Source organism: Mirounga angustirostris, unplaced genomic scaffold (assembly GCF_029215605.1).
Source record: "Mirounga angustirostris isolate CCGP_5_RB_7025 unplaced genomic scaffold, mMirAng1.0.hap1 SCAF_16, whole genome shotgun sequence".
In the NCBI taxonomy this organism is placed as follows: domain Eukaryota; kingdom Metazoa; phylum Chordata; class Mammalia; order Carnivora; family Phocidae; genus Mirounga; species Mirounga angustirostris.
In genome coordinates this window covers 17,188,952-17,202,996 of record NW_026991724.1, presented here as the reverse complement: position 1 = coordinate 17,202,996, position 14,045 = coordinate 17,188,952, and the positions used below count along the sequence as shown (strand labels likewise).

General features: G+C 40.9%; 1 protein-coding gene across 1 annotated transcript in view; it reads left to right on the top strand.

Moving 5' to 3' along the window:
• The window catches only part of TANGO6 (transport and golgi organization 6 homolog), a 189,609-nt gene that overhangs the window by 62,063 nt on the left and 113,501 nt on the right, over nucleotides 1–14,045 (top strand). Inside the window, exons 12-14 of the mRNA XM_045890837.2 lie at nucleotides 3,272–3,406; nucleotides 10,647–11,153; nucleotides 13,856–13,913. Of these exons, the coding sequence (XP_045746793.1) occupies nucleotides 3,272–3,406; nucleotides 10,647–11,153; nucleotides 13,856–13,913 (700 nt within the window). The remainder of the gene's footprint in view (nucleotides 1–3,271; nucleotides 3,407–10,646; nucleotides 11,154–13,855; nucleotides 13,914–14,045) is intronic.

Genomic DNA, 14,045 nt, shown 5'->3' with positions numbered 1-14,045 from the left:
CGCCCCTCCAGAAAGGCTTATGAGCAGAGATCTGGAAGCAGGGAAGGAGGGAGGCTCAGAGATACCTCAGGGAAGAGTGTTCCAGCTAAGAGGAAGCATGTCTCAAGCGTGGAGGGCTCAGCAAGGAGGCCAGTGTAAATGGAGTGGGATGAGTGAGATTTCCTTTTTTTGTCCTTTCAGAAAATTGCTACCCTTTGCACCTTTCTGTATTTAGATCTCTGTACTTGGCAGAGTAGAAGTGCTTTATATGATTTTTTTCTCATATATTAAAAACGCTTTTAACGTAAGTAACACATGCTCATTGTAGAAATATTAAACAAGTGCATAATATAAGAAGTATGGACTTCTGATTAAAGATAGTATATTGAACACATGTGTTTATCTGCTCCTTCTGGAAACCACAGGGGCCAACAGCAGGAGAGGAGAGATAGCAGATAAAAGAGAGTAACAACATTTGGAAACTGGGAAATAGCTGATCTAGCAACTCCGAAAATGGAGAGCTATGTGCCTGCATGGGAGAAGTCAAGAAGCAAAGCACTATACCTCTATGAAGCTGTTCACATTTTATTTTGAACAGAAAAAGAAAAAAAAAAAGGCAAGCTACTTCTCATTGCAGAACACTGGAATGACTGGAGGTGGTAGATCAGCTGTACAGATGAAGCTGAATTTAGAGCTTAAAACAGGTTGAAAGGCTCTGCAAGGTTCAGTAGACCCCTTGATTCCTTCCTTAAATTTGTACAAACACCTCCCCTTCCCAGCGAAAGCCCGGAGGCATATTCCTGAGAGACGTTGAACTTGGGTGGCAGCAGGAGACTGAAAAACTGGAGCATTAGGTTGCTGTCTGCAGACTCAACAGTGAGGCCTCAGCCCGCTCCCACCTGACTGCCCGGATGTTGGCAGCAGGTTTATACATCCCCATCGGAAGGGGGGAGGAGGTAGGGAATGAATATCTGTAACATATTCAGAACAGCACCTGGTGAACAGTAAATGTTTACTGTTGTTATTAAGCACGTAAACCATTAAATGTGGTTGGCTCTGTAGAGCCACAAGCAGATGGGCAGAAGTGGGGTAGGGCACCGCTGTTTTTCATTATAAGCGTTCAGGAATATTTGGCTTTTTAGATTACATAACATTACAAAAATGGTCAAGTAAAAAGTAAAAGTCTCTCCCTCCTCTCCACAACGTATGTAAATTCTAGAACATGCTTCAGTTACATACCTATCCTTGTGACTGGCAGCCCCATCAGTCACAGGAGATGAGCAGTAGTCGGGAGGAGCTGTTGTCCAGATGGGCATGGTGGTTTTGTTGCTACGAGAAAAAAGCTTGGGGGAAAGGGCACTTCATGGATGACAATAACAGCTGGCTATCAAACCACAGTTTAAGCTCCCAGATGTTTTGTTTTTTGGTTTTGGGGACTTTTTTTTACACACATACAAATATAGAGTTTCTTTCTTAACAAAAATAGGATCATACTGCTTGTTTTGCAGCATCTTCATATATATATATATAGAGAGAGAGAGAGAGAGAGAGAGGAAGGACTTAGAAAAAGTGGAAAGGCTAGATAGTTCTTTTCCAGCAATTGAACAGTACATTTGTGCTGAAGTAGAAGCTTCCTATAATCAAGGGGTGCTTTAGAAAACTCTTTGGAGGCAAAATAGGTGGCCCAAGATGGTAAATGTAGCATTTTCTCTAGAAAGGCCAGTGTCCTTAATTTCTAATATCAGTAAAGTCTTAGGCTTGAGAGGGTGGTGAAAATTGCCATAACCAGCGTTATTCATTTCAGTAAGTGGAACTTTTAATAACCTTTCTAGTTTCCTGCCTTGCTCCAAAGACAAGTGGTAACAAGCCATTCTCCTGACTTTAAGCTTGCAATAAAGACTCATAGCATATCATGTGATTTGCCCAGAGAATTAAACATGCAAGCTTGCATGGTATTTAGAGGCTTATTATTACCTATCTCAGCTGTACCACTTTCAAAATGATTTTTCCCTTTTGAGCCATTAATCCTGAATGTGCGTGCGTGTGTGCATGCTTGCACGTGTGTGCATGCAGATGCACGGATGTGTGTGTGTTTGCTTTTATTCAAAGTTATTTCTACTTAAGGTGATTAATACAAGTGCAGTTAAAATGCTGACCAAATTAATTCCATTTAAAGCTTAGTTAGCCAAATGCTGTATAAAATCTTAAATATGAATAATCTTAATCCTTTAAAAATATTTGATACTTAAAAAAATGACTCTGGATCATTTGTACAGATTGTTTGAGGATTCAGTTCTAGATAAAATTAAGCGCCTCTTCCCCCATTCTTTGCTTACTAGAATCAGACTGTCACAACCAGGTTGGGGCAGGGGAGTCCTCATTAGGAGAAGCAGATCTAGAACCCTCTAAGATGGTCAGAAAGTATCAAATCATTTTTCATTTTAATTTCCTGGCAAAATTCATGAAAAGTCAAGGATGTTGGATTAGTATATTAAAACATTTGGGAAAGTATCAGTGAGGTTTCTCATTTATTGACTGCGTGGCCTTGACCAGCTCACAGATTCTTCACCAAAAAATGAGGACGGGGTGCCTGGCTGGCTCAGTCGGAAGAGCATGCGACTCTTGATCGTGGGGTCATGAGTTTGAGCCCCACATTGGGAGTAGAGTTTACTTAAAAAAAATTGAGGGGGCACCTGGGTGGCTTAGTCTGTTCAGCATCTGCCTTCAGCTCAGGTCATGATCCCAGGGTCCTGGGATCGAGCCCTGCATCAGGCTCCCTGCCTAGTGGGGAGTGTGCTTCTCTCTGCCCCTCTGCCCCTCTCCGTCTGCCCCTCTCCCCACTTGTGCTCTCTCTCTTTCCCTCTCAAATAAATAAATAAAATCTTTATTTATGGCGGGGGGGCAGCGCACACAAGCAGGGGGAGTGGCAGCGGCAGGCAGAGGGAGAGGGAGAAGCAGACTCACCACTGAGCAGGAAGCCTCTGACATGGGGCTCGATCCCAGGACTCTGGGATCATGACCTGAGCTGAAGGCAGACCCTTAACGTGCAGAGCCACCCAGGCACCCCTAAATAAATAAAATCTTTAAAAAAATAATGAGGACAGGAGCATTGACCTCCTAGAGTTGACATGAGATGTAGGTGATACTGTGCACTTAAGACACTGAGCACTATGCCTGTTCTTGCAGGTGTTTGCCTTCATGATGTCGATGAGGAAGAAGATGAGGATGTAGAGAGAATTTTGAGATTCTCTTTCTTAGTCCTCACCGATTCTAAATTCTGTTTCTGTCGCAGGTTGTGGACTTCGTAGCAGCCACGCTGCAGCGAGCGTGTGCAAGCCTGGCCCACCAGGCAGAGAGTACCGTGGAGTCGCAGACACTGAGTATGTCCATGGGGCTGGTGGCTGTCATGCTGGGAGGAGCGGTTCAGGTGAGTGGCAGACATGAGCCAAAGTTGGACGGAGGGAGGAGAGAAGAGAGAAACTTGTTGCTTCCCTTCTTACCCTTGTAGAAAATCAGAATGGATGTTGCACTTAGGGGAACGAGGATGAACAAGTCAGGTGTTAGTAAGAATTCCCTCCAGAGTAGAGGACAAGAAAGTTGTACCGCTTCCACCTCGTCCCCTGGGTAGACTTCACTATCAGAAGGCCGGGGCTCTTTTTGACCTGGCACCACTGTTGGGCATCTCTGGAGAACACTCGCTTCTCTGTTCCTTACTCTAGGGGCTCTCCAAAGCTCAGCCCCTGTCCCTGCTGCTGTAGTTGGGGGAAGATTGTGTAAACTGCTGATTGCTTAGGATTCCATCTGTTTTGTTTTAGCGCAGGATCCATTGTTCAACTCTCAGCATGTAGCATGTTAAAGCCTTGTGTCCAGTGCATGGATCTTTTTTTTTTTTTTTAGATTTATTTATTTGAGAGAGAGAGAGACAGCACAGGTTAGAGGGGCAGAGGGAGAGGGGAAGAGAGAGACTCTCAAGCAGATGCCACCCTGAGCGCAGAACCTGACATGAGGCTCGATCCCAGGACCCTGAGACCATGACCTGAGCCGAAACCAAGAGTCAGGCACTTAACCGACTGTGCCACCCAGGCACCCCGAGTGCATGTATGTTTTACATGCTTAATTTATAATATTTAAATTCATTCACTCAAAAAATATTTATTGCTGGAGCGCCTGGGTGGCTCAGTCATTAAGCGTCTGCCTTCAGCTCAGGTCATGATCCCAGGGTCTTGGGATCGAGCCCCACATCAGGCTCCTTGCTGAGCGGGAAGCCTGCTTCTCCCTCTCCCACTCCCCCTGCTTGTGTTCCCTCTCTCGCTGTATCTCTCTCTGTCAAATAAATAAATAAAATCTTTAAAAAGGAAAAAAGGATAGTCTTTGTTTGCATAAGTTGAGGGTTTTTTTGCTTTTCTCTTATTTAACACTTATAATTTTATACCACATCCCAAATGGAAAATAGAACACAGATATTTCCATTTCCCTTTCTAGAAGCCCGTTGTTGGGGGACGGGCAATGTAAATTAGTCATGTTTTAAGAGAGATTCACCTTACTAATACAAATATATGTCTTTACCTGTCCCTGCCCTTCCATGAGCCATCCTGACTCACTGATTACATCCTGGATTCCTCTGACTTTGCATTTAGTTAAGTGAACTTAAACACGTCACCCTTTACTTTTGCCCTAGATCTGTTAGTTTTTTGTTTTTTTGTTTTTTCCTGTTTGATTAATGGATTCATAAGGGGCTTCTATAGAAATGCTGGGTTTTCTGTTTTTGTATTAGAAAAAAAAGTCATGATTCTTAATTATGTTTTCAGATAGTCATTGTCAGGCAAAGGCCTTTGCTTCAGAGTCTAGATTATACTATATCTACCCCTGATTAGAATTCATTGTTTTAGCTAATGAAACAGAATCGAACAACATTTAAACCTTTCTTTACTTTCTAATTTATGTAATTAAGTTGATTATTAGAACATAGTGTCTGGGAAGAGGAGTTAATTTGGAGAAAGTGTAGGTCTAAGACTGCTAACAAGACAAGTGTTATTCCAAACTCATTTTCTAAATTTCAGGGTTGGTCATCAGTGAAAGTGTGATGTTGTAACTTCCCTGTCCCCTTAGGAAGCAGTTTCTTAACGATGTTCCAGGGCCCATCAGGTCCCCTAAAGCACTGCTGCACAGAGCTGATGTGAGCTTTGAGGCTCAGGGTGGTGGGGCTGGGACTCAAACCCAAATCCTGGGATCTCATACCACATTTTCTGAGAGTATCATAGAGTGAACTCATTCAGGAAATATTTATCATGTGCCTCTTTGTCCTCATGGAGCTTACCTTCTAGTGGCTGTGATTAAGCCAGTGAATTCTTAATTTTTTTAGAAAAGATTCATATTTCTGTATCTCATGTGTTGCTCATTATAAAACAAGCTGTACTGCATGCTGACTTAGAACCAAAATAAAAATACCACTTGTAAATAAATTCAGTGATGTCAGAAATAAGAACTGGACATGTAAACTACTCAGCTAAATATCTGAAGAAACATAGATGATATATAGAAGTAAGAACACAAGGAATAAACATAAGTATTTTTTGGAATTAAGAATTTTTAGGTCAGCATTTTATTGCTGGACCAGACCTTTGGATTCTTCCAAAATAGTGATTCTCACTGGAGCATTACAAGGCAGGATGAGCATTTGTATGCCCCTTAAGTGAGCTTTGTAAAGCCTCATGTGGGACTTTTTCAGTGGACACATGCCCTCCTCTGACTGTCAGTTGGTTCTCATATGTTTACCTCTGCAGACATGCTCCCTTCCACCACTCCCTACCCTTAATCCTATCCTACCCGTCCAACTTCCAGTTCTTAAATTTGAAAACTTGCAGAAATTCAGAACAACTCCCATCTAACTGGTTCATTCCTGACACCCTGAAAGAAATCATAGACGTGGGCTGGCATACCTCTGCTCATTCCACTTCTGAAGTATTCCAGAGACTCTGGAAGAGACACAGCCAGATAAAGGAATCTGTCACTCACTTGTGGGCTTCAGGCCTCAGGCCCTTCTACACAGAATTCTGAAGTCTGGATATGAGATCTGTGCTGAGAAGCATGACAGGAGTAGAAATAAGGGCTATATGGTTAATTCTCAATTTTGATATGGCCTCGGTGACCCTTGAGAAATAATTAATAATGACTCAGTGGTTCCATTTTCTCATCTATCAATTAAGTGAATATTATTTTATACCTCAAAAATTTTTTGAACATTTATGAACAAAATAGTTGGCACCTGTAGTCTTGGATTTCCCTGATTATTTTCATAGTGGGAAATCTATAGGCTTATGAAGCTGAAGGAATGCATAACTTTAATCTTAAGCCTTATAAACTATTTGATTCAAAATCCACCTACTTGCCTATGATGATTAGAGAAGTTACCCAGTTGAATAAGATGAATCCCACAATGACTAAGAAGTTTGAAAACTCGAAGAAAAGATAGTTGGATTTTTTGTTATTAGACTTCCTTTTTTTAACTTAAAGATTTTTATTTATTATTTGACAGAGAGAGAGACAGTGAGAGAGGGAACACAAGCAGGGGGAATGGAAGAGGGAGAAGCAGGCTTCCTGCCGAGCAGAGAGCCCGATGCTGGGCTCGATCCCAGGACCCTGGAATCATGACCTGAGCCGAAGGCAGATGCTTAACTACTGAGCCACCCAGGTGCCCCTAGACTATTTTTTTAGAGCAGTTTTAGGTGCATAGCAAAATTGAGCAGGAGGTAGAGAGATCTCCCACATCCCTCCTGCCCCACAGAGCACAGCCTCCCCCACTAGCAACATTCTGCACAGGAGAGATACGTTTATTACTATCAGTGATCCTACATTGGCACATCATTGTCACTCATAGTCTATAGTTTACATTATGGTTCACTCTTGGTATTGTACACTCTATGGGTTTTGACAAATGGATAATGACATGTATCTATTATTATAATATCATTCAGAATAGTTTCACTGCCCTTAAAATTCTTTGTGCCCTGCCTATTCATCTTTCCCATCAAACCCTTGGCAACCACTGATCTCTTTACTGTTTCCGCAGTTTTGTCTTTTCCAGAATGTAATTTAGTTGGGATCATATACTTTGTAGCCTTTCCATACTGGCTGCTTTCAGTTAGTAATATGCATTTAAGGTTCTTCCGTGTCTTTCAGGTTTGATAGCTCATTTCTTTTTAGTGCTGAATAATATTCCATGGTCTGGATGTACCACAATCTATCTTTCCCTTCACCTACTAAAGGACATCTTGGTTGCCTCTGAGTTTTGGCAATTATGAATGAAGCTGCTATAAACATCAATGTGTAGGTTTTTGTATGGACATAAGTTTTCAAGTCATTTGGGTAAATACCAAGGAGCTCAGTTGCTGGAGCATATGGTAAGAGTATGTTTAGTTTTGTAAGAAACTGCCAAACTGTCTTGCAAAAGTAGCTGTACCATTTTGCATGCCCACCAACAGTGAATGAGAGCTCCTCTTGCTTCACATCCTCACCAGCATGTGGTATTGTCAGTGTTTTGGATTTTAGTCATTTTAAGAGGTGTGTAATTGTATCTTTTTTAAAAATTTTTTATTGTTATGTTAATCCCCATACATTACATCATTAGTTTTAGATGTAGTGTTCCATGATTCATTGTTTGTGCATAACACCCAGTGCTCCATGCAGAACGTGCCCTCCTCAATACCCATCACCAGGCTAACCCATCCTCCCACCCCCCTCCCCTCTAGAACCCTCAGTTTGGTGTGTAATGGTATCTTGTTTGAATTTGCAATTCTCTGATGACATGCGATGTTGAGCATCTCATATCTAATATATCTTCTTTGGTGAGGTGTCTGTCAGATCTTTTGCCCATTTGTAAATTGGGTTGTTTGTTTTATTGTTGAGTTTTAAGAGTTCTTTGTGTCTTTTAGATACACAAAGAACTTTATCAGATGCGTCTTTCGCAAATATTTCCTCTTAGTCTGTGGCTTGTCTTCTTTCTCTTGACATTGTCTTTTGCAGAGTAAAAGTTAAAAAATTTTTAAATTTTAGTGAAATCTAGTTTATCAGTTATTTCTTTCATGGATTTTTTTCCTTTGGTAATTTGTCTAAAAAAGTCAGTGCCATACCCAAAGTCATCTAGATGAGTTTCTCTAATGTTATCTTGTAAGAATTCATAGTTTTGCGTTTTGCATTTAAGTCTGTGATCCATTTTGAGTTAATTTTTGTGATAGTGTAAAGTCTGTGTCTAAATTCGTTTTTTGGCAGCTCTTTCTGCCTACAGATCCTGTCCCTGTGCTATAATAAAAACACCTTCTTGCATTGAAAAAAAAATTTCATTTTTTTGCACATCAATGTCTAGTTGTTCAAGTACCACTTGTTGAAAAGTCTATCTTTTCTCCATTCTGTTAACTTTGCTCCTTTGTCAGAGATCAGTGGACTATGCTGGAATCACTGTCTTGCACACATGAAACTAATGTAATATTGTGTGTCAACTGTACTTCAGTTAAAAAAAACTTAAAGGATCAGTTGACTATGTATAGGTCTCTTTCTGGGTTCTCTATTTGTTCCATTGATCTATTTATCTTTTTTTTAAGAAGAAATTATTGTATACAGTTGAAAAAGAGGCCATACATTGTAGCTATAAGTAGATATTCCCATTTCAGATGCTTAAAGAAAAAACAAATGTCCCTAACACTACAGAGGAATACTACTGAATGAAGTCTGGCATAATGATAACACTCGCAAAATTATCTAAATATCTATTACTATCTATTACTAAAATATATTTCCCAGTTCCACAGATTCCTGATGAAATTGGCCCTTTTCTTAGATAACATATACTTTTATTCTGGATGTACATATTCTCTTCTCCCTTTAAGATATAGTAATATTGGAACGGTCAGTTGTTGTACACATGCAGATAGGTTCACATATGTTGCAAAGCTAAGCAATTTACCTTCTGTCCATTTTGCATAGTTCCTAATTGTTTAAACAAAGAAATCTGAGGGGAATGTATGGTGAAATTCTACACGTACAAGCCTGACATGAACTTCAAGTTTTTATTTACTTGGAAGGAAAGCGGTGGGGAAAATAAACAGTAATAGTTCTGCGGACATAGAATTTAAATGAGAATGTTATATAGGTCCTACAAAGACGGTTGGTTGGTTGGTTGGTTGGTTGGTTGGTTGGTTGGATAATGAAGTGAATGAATGAGTAAGTAATAAATACCCCGCCTTGTTCTAAAAAGGATTTAAGACCTGCAGGTTTTCAAATATCAGGGACTAATGAAGCCCCATATGATAATATTCCTAGTGTTTTCAAACAGAAAAGGATTATCATTGCTTCTTTTTTTTTTTTTAAGATTTTATTTATACATTTGACAGAGAGAGACACAGCAAGAGAGGGAACACAAGCAAGGGGAGTGGGAGAAGCAGGCTTCCCGCAGAGCAGGGAGCCTGATGCAGGGCTCGATCCCAGGATCCTGGGATCATGACCTGAGCCGAAGGCAGACGCTTAACAACTGAGCCACCCGGTGCCCCTATCATTGCTTCTTGTTTCTCTACTCACTGCACATGCATTTTTCCTAGGAAGGCATGTGGCATTATGCACAAAGCTTCTAGAGGGAATAAAACCTTATGTAATTTTCACTCTCACTTTCTGGGAAAAATTCTTTTTCCAGTTATTGTCCCAGTCCCTTCCAGACCTATGGTGTCCTTGAATGCTGACCAGCCACTTTAGAAAATGTAGTTAAAAGCTGCTTTATTTGTTCAGTTGAGACTGTGTGGGGTATTAGGTGAGAGGGTAGAATCTGGAGCCAGATTTACTGAATTCATATCTTACCATCTTCCAGTGGTGTGACCTTGTATATTTTACTTAACTGTTCTGTGTTTCAGTTTCCCCCGTTTATAATCAAGATAGTAATCATAGCTAGGATCATAGGGGTATGACTATGTGGGTATTCTTTTGTTTATCGTATTTTGTCTTAAAACATTTACATAGCATTTACTATATGTCAGGCACTAAGTACTTTGCTAATATTAACTCATCTTTTTTTTTAAATTTTTATTGTTATGTTAATCACCATACATTACATCATTAGTTTTTGATGTAATGTTAACTCATCTTTTTATAGCAAAAGGTACATAGACATGAAAAAAAATACAATAAAAAAGATTAATAAAAGTCAAAATATAATAATCTGGAAAAGAATTTCACCATATGACTGAGCATTAAAATCTGATATGGTAAGAATAGCTGTAATAGGTAAGTGTGTACAAAGGTTGTAAACAGGCTGTTCACAGAAAAAGAAATGCAGACAGCCAATAAACATGAAAGGATGCTTAATAACCCTGGTAGGTAGTCTGGCTGATGCAAATTAAAACCATAAGATAACCATGTTTTTCCCACCAGGTTGTAAAAATTAAGTGTAATCATATGCCTCACTGGTATATTTTTAACTCAGAAAAGTACCTGCTCAGGGTAAGTATTTAATAAGTGTTAGCTGTGATTATTCAACAATAGTTACTGAGTGCTAGACTATGCTGATTACACCATGAATAAGATACGCTTCCTGCCCCTCTTATTGAGATTGTTTCCTTGTGCTCAGGCATTATTAACATCTCTTATATTAATTTCGGTTTGGCATTTTTCATTTCATTTTGTAGTTGAAGTCAAGTGGTTTTGCTGTCCTGAAGCAGTTGCTGCCTTTGTTGGAGAAGGTCTCCGAGGTGTACCCTGACCCTGTCATCCAGGAGCTTGCCGTCGATCTCCATATCACCATCTCTACACACGGGGCCTTTTCCACTGAGGCTGTCAGTGTGGCTGCCCAGAGTACCCTGAACAAAAAGGATCCAGAAGGGGAGATAGAAGAGCAACAAGCCAGTCATGAAAGTTACACTGATGAGTCTCACCTCCAACAACAGCAAAGCCATGAGAAATCCAAACAAACGGGCCTGAAATCTGATGCTCCACTCATTCCTCAGGAGGTCAGTGAACCCAGAACTACTACAAACCAGAAATCTGGAAGTGTAACCACAGACCAGCTCCAGGAGATTCTCTTATCAGCTTACGATCCTCAAATTCCAACCCGGGCTGCTGCTCTGCGAAGTCTTTCCTGCTGGATAGAGCGGAGAGAAACAAAAGCCCTTGAGATGCAGGAGAAGCTTCTCAAGGTGAGTAGAACACACTGGCAAACCATAGGCACACAGAGTGGGGCAGCTTTGCAGGAGACTTGACTGTGTATCAAGCACTGCCCTGGACTACCCTGAGGGAAATTTTAATTGTTCTGAGGAGGCAAGACTGAGACCACTCAGCTGATCATGAACAGGAAAGAAAAGGGGATGGAACAGCATGAGCAAATTCCCAAGAAGCCACCTGTTTTTTCTGGGCCCCTTTTAAGAGGGGAATTGTGCAGAACTGGGCCTTCCCCCGCCCCCCAAACTCCCTGCCTTCTCCCTCCATCACAGTGAAGAAGCTGTGCTTTACTTTGGAGATGTATGTGGGAGAAAATGTATGCTTAGCTGAGGATCTTTTTTCCCTTTTGTGGGAATTTTCCTGACCTCAGTATGGGTAGAGATTAAGAGACTACTGATCAAATCCCAGATCAGTTTCTTGGATAAGTCATTTAAATTTTTTGAGCCTCAGTTTCTACATCTGTAAAATGAGGGTAATAACAATAGGACCCACTTTATGTTGCAAGATGTAGGGGCTCCTGGCTGGCTTAGTCGGTACAGCATACAACTCTTGATCTCGGGGTTGTGAGTTTGAACCCCACATTGGGCATAATGATTACATAAAATCTTAAAAAAAATAAAAGATTTAAAATAAAATAGTCCATGTAGGGGCATCTAGCTGAATTAGTTGGTAGAGCAGGCAACTCTTGATCTTGGGGTTGTTAGTTCAAGCCCCACGTTGGGCGTAGAGCTTACTTAAAATAAATTTAAAAATAAAAATAAGAGACTTTAGAGGGAATGAATGCAGCCCTGCTGACCCCTTGAAAAAAAGAAGTCTATGTAAAACACTAGTTAGAGTGATTGGCACATAATGAGCATCTTGTAAAGGTTCACTGTCATTACTATCATCATCATCATCATCATCATCATCATCATCATCATTATCGTTTCTTTCATATACTTTAGCCATTAGATTAAGAGTTATAATTCTGATTGAAAACATTTATCTTTAGTCACTAAAGTATTAGAACCAATAGTGTCATAATAATAACTGCTGTTGGGGGCGCTTGGGTGGCGCAGTCGGTTAAGCATCCGACTCTTGGTTTTGGCTCAGGTCACAATCTCAGGGTTGTGAGATCCGCCTCTGGCTCTGTGCTCAGTGCAGAGTTTGCTTGAGTTTCTCTATCCCTTTCCCTCTTCCCCTCCCCCCCCAAATAAGTTAATAATAATAATAATAACTGCTGTTTATTGAGCCAGGTCCTGTATCTTTCAGATATTATCTCTAGTCCTCATAACAGCTATAGTATTGGTATTATCCCCATTTTATAGATGAGACAACCAAGGCCTGGAAATGTGCCAAGGATTTGCTGCCTTTGAAATATTGCTGAAAACCTCAAAGTATATATCTCCTTTGAGTAATCATTCAAACATAGCCCTTCATACAGCTATTTAGATGGTGAATGCTATAAACGTCTTTGGAATTTTCTTTAACTTATTTAACCTTCATCTTCTGTGCATGATTGGTCAGGTCCATCAATTATTTTTCCAAGAAATCTCTCAAATATATCTCCGTCTCTTCCTCTTTATTCCCATGGCCACTACCCTGGATTAAGCTTCCTTTACTTACATGATTCCCCACCCCTTCCAACCTGGCCCTCTTTCCAGTTTGACTAATTTAGGTTCTTCCTAACGTGCTGCCGTTGTGAGACCGGCAGCACCAAGTTGGTATCAAGAATCACTGTGCCAGCAAAGGATGCATCACTATATATGGAACAGACACCTCATCCTCCTCCAGATACCAAGCAGGAAGCACATGAGCACATGGCCACTATCTTTCTCTGGCCCTCATACTGGGGCCTAAACTTAACATGTCGCTGTCATGTCTTCTAGATAAGCAGTACCCTCTGCAGTTGACACACCTGGTGCGTTCCTAAATTGTGAGATAATCTGTTGTTTTGAAAACAATTTGTTACTAATGCCAGTTGAAGTGCTGAAATGTGCAAAAGGTTTAAAAAAATAGATTAGAACAGGTTTAGTCCAGTAATATCTGTCACTTGCATTTCCGTATATTTCTGAGTGCAAAAGGATCAAATTATAGCAAATATGCCTTCAATTGGACCTAACCCCAAACACGGCATCTCGTGTGTCTTAACTGGTAGTCTGTCACGACACAGGTGAGAATTGTCCACCATATGGGCAGTAGGGGAGAAAATGTTGAGGATTTTTCTTCCAGATTTTGCTTTCTATGCCTACTTCTGGTATATACTTAGCCACTTCAAGAAGTATCTCCCCCTAACTTGCCACCCTTCTTTAGTGATTATAAAAATGGGACTTCATGGGACGCCTGGGTGGCTCAGTCGTTAAGCGGCTGCCTTCGGCTCAGGTCATGATCCCGGGGTCCTGGGATCGAGCCCCACATCGGGCTCAGTGGGAAGCCTGCTTCTCCCCCTCCCACTCCCCCTGCTTGTGTTCCCTCTCTCGCTGTATCTCTCTCTGTCAAATAAATAAATAAAATCTTTAAAAAAAAAAAATGGGACTTCAAACATATACACTGTTTTCCCTACAAGATTCTATAGTCAGATCCATGTCTAGCTAAGACAAACGAGAAGAAAGGCACTTATTCTTTTGAGGCTGCTCTAAGGGGCTCTCATGTCTTGCTTGCTCTTTGCGAATCATACCATTGCTCTGTTTTGTGGTTCCAGATATTCTTGGAGAACTTGGAGCATGAGGACACCTTTGTTTATCTGTCTGCCATTCGGGGTAAGTTCATCCTGGTGAAAGGACGTGGAGTCTGTGGACCAAAGATTGTAGCACGTGTGCTTGCACGAAATCCCTGCGGTTGTAGAACCGCAAGGTCATCTGGTCCATCTTTCCTCCTAGCTAGTACTCAGT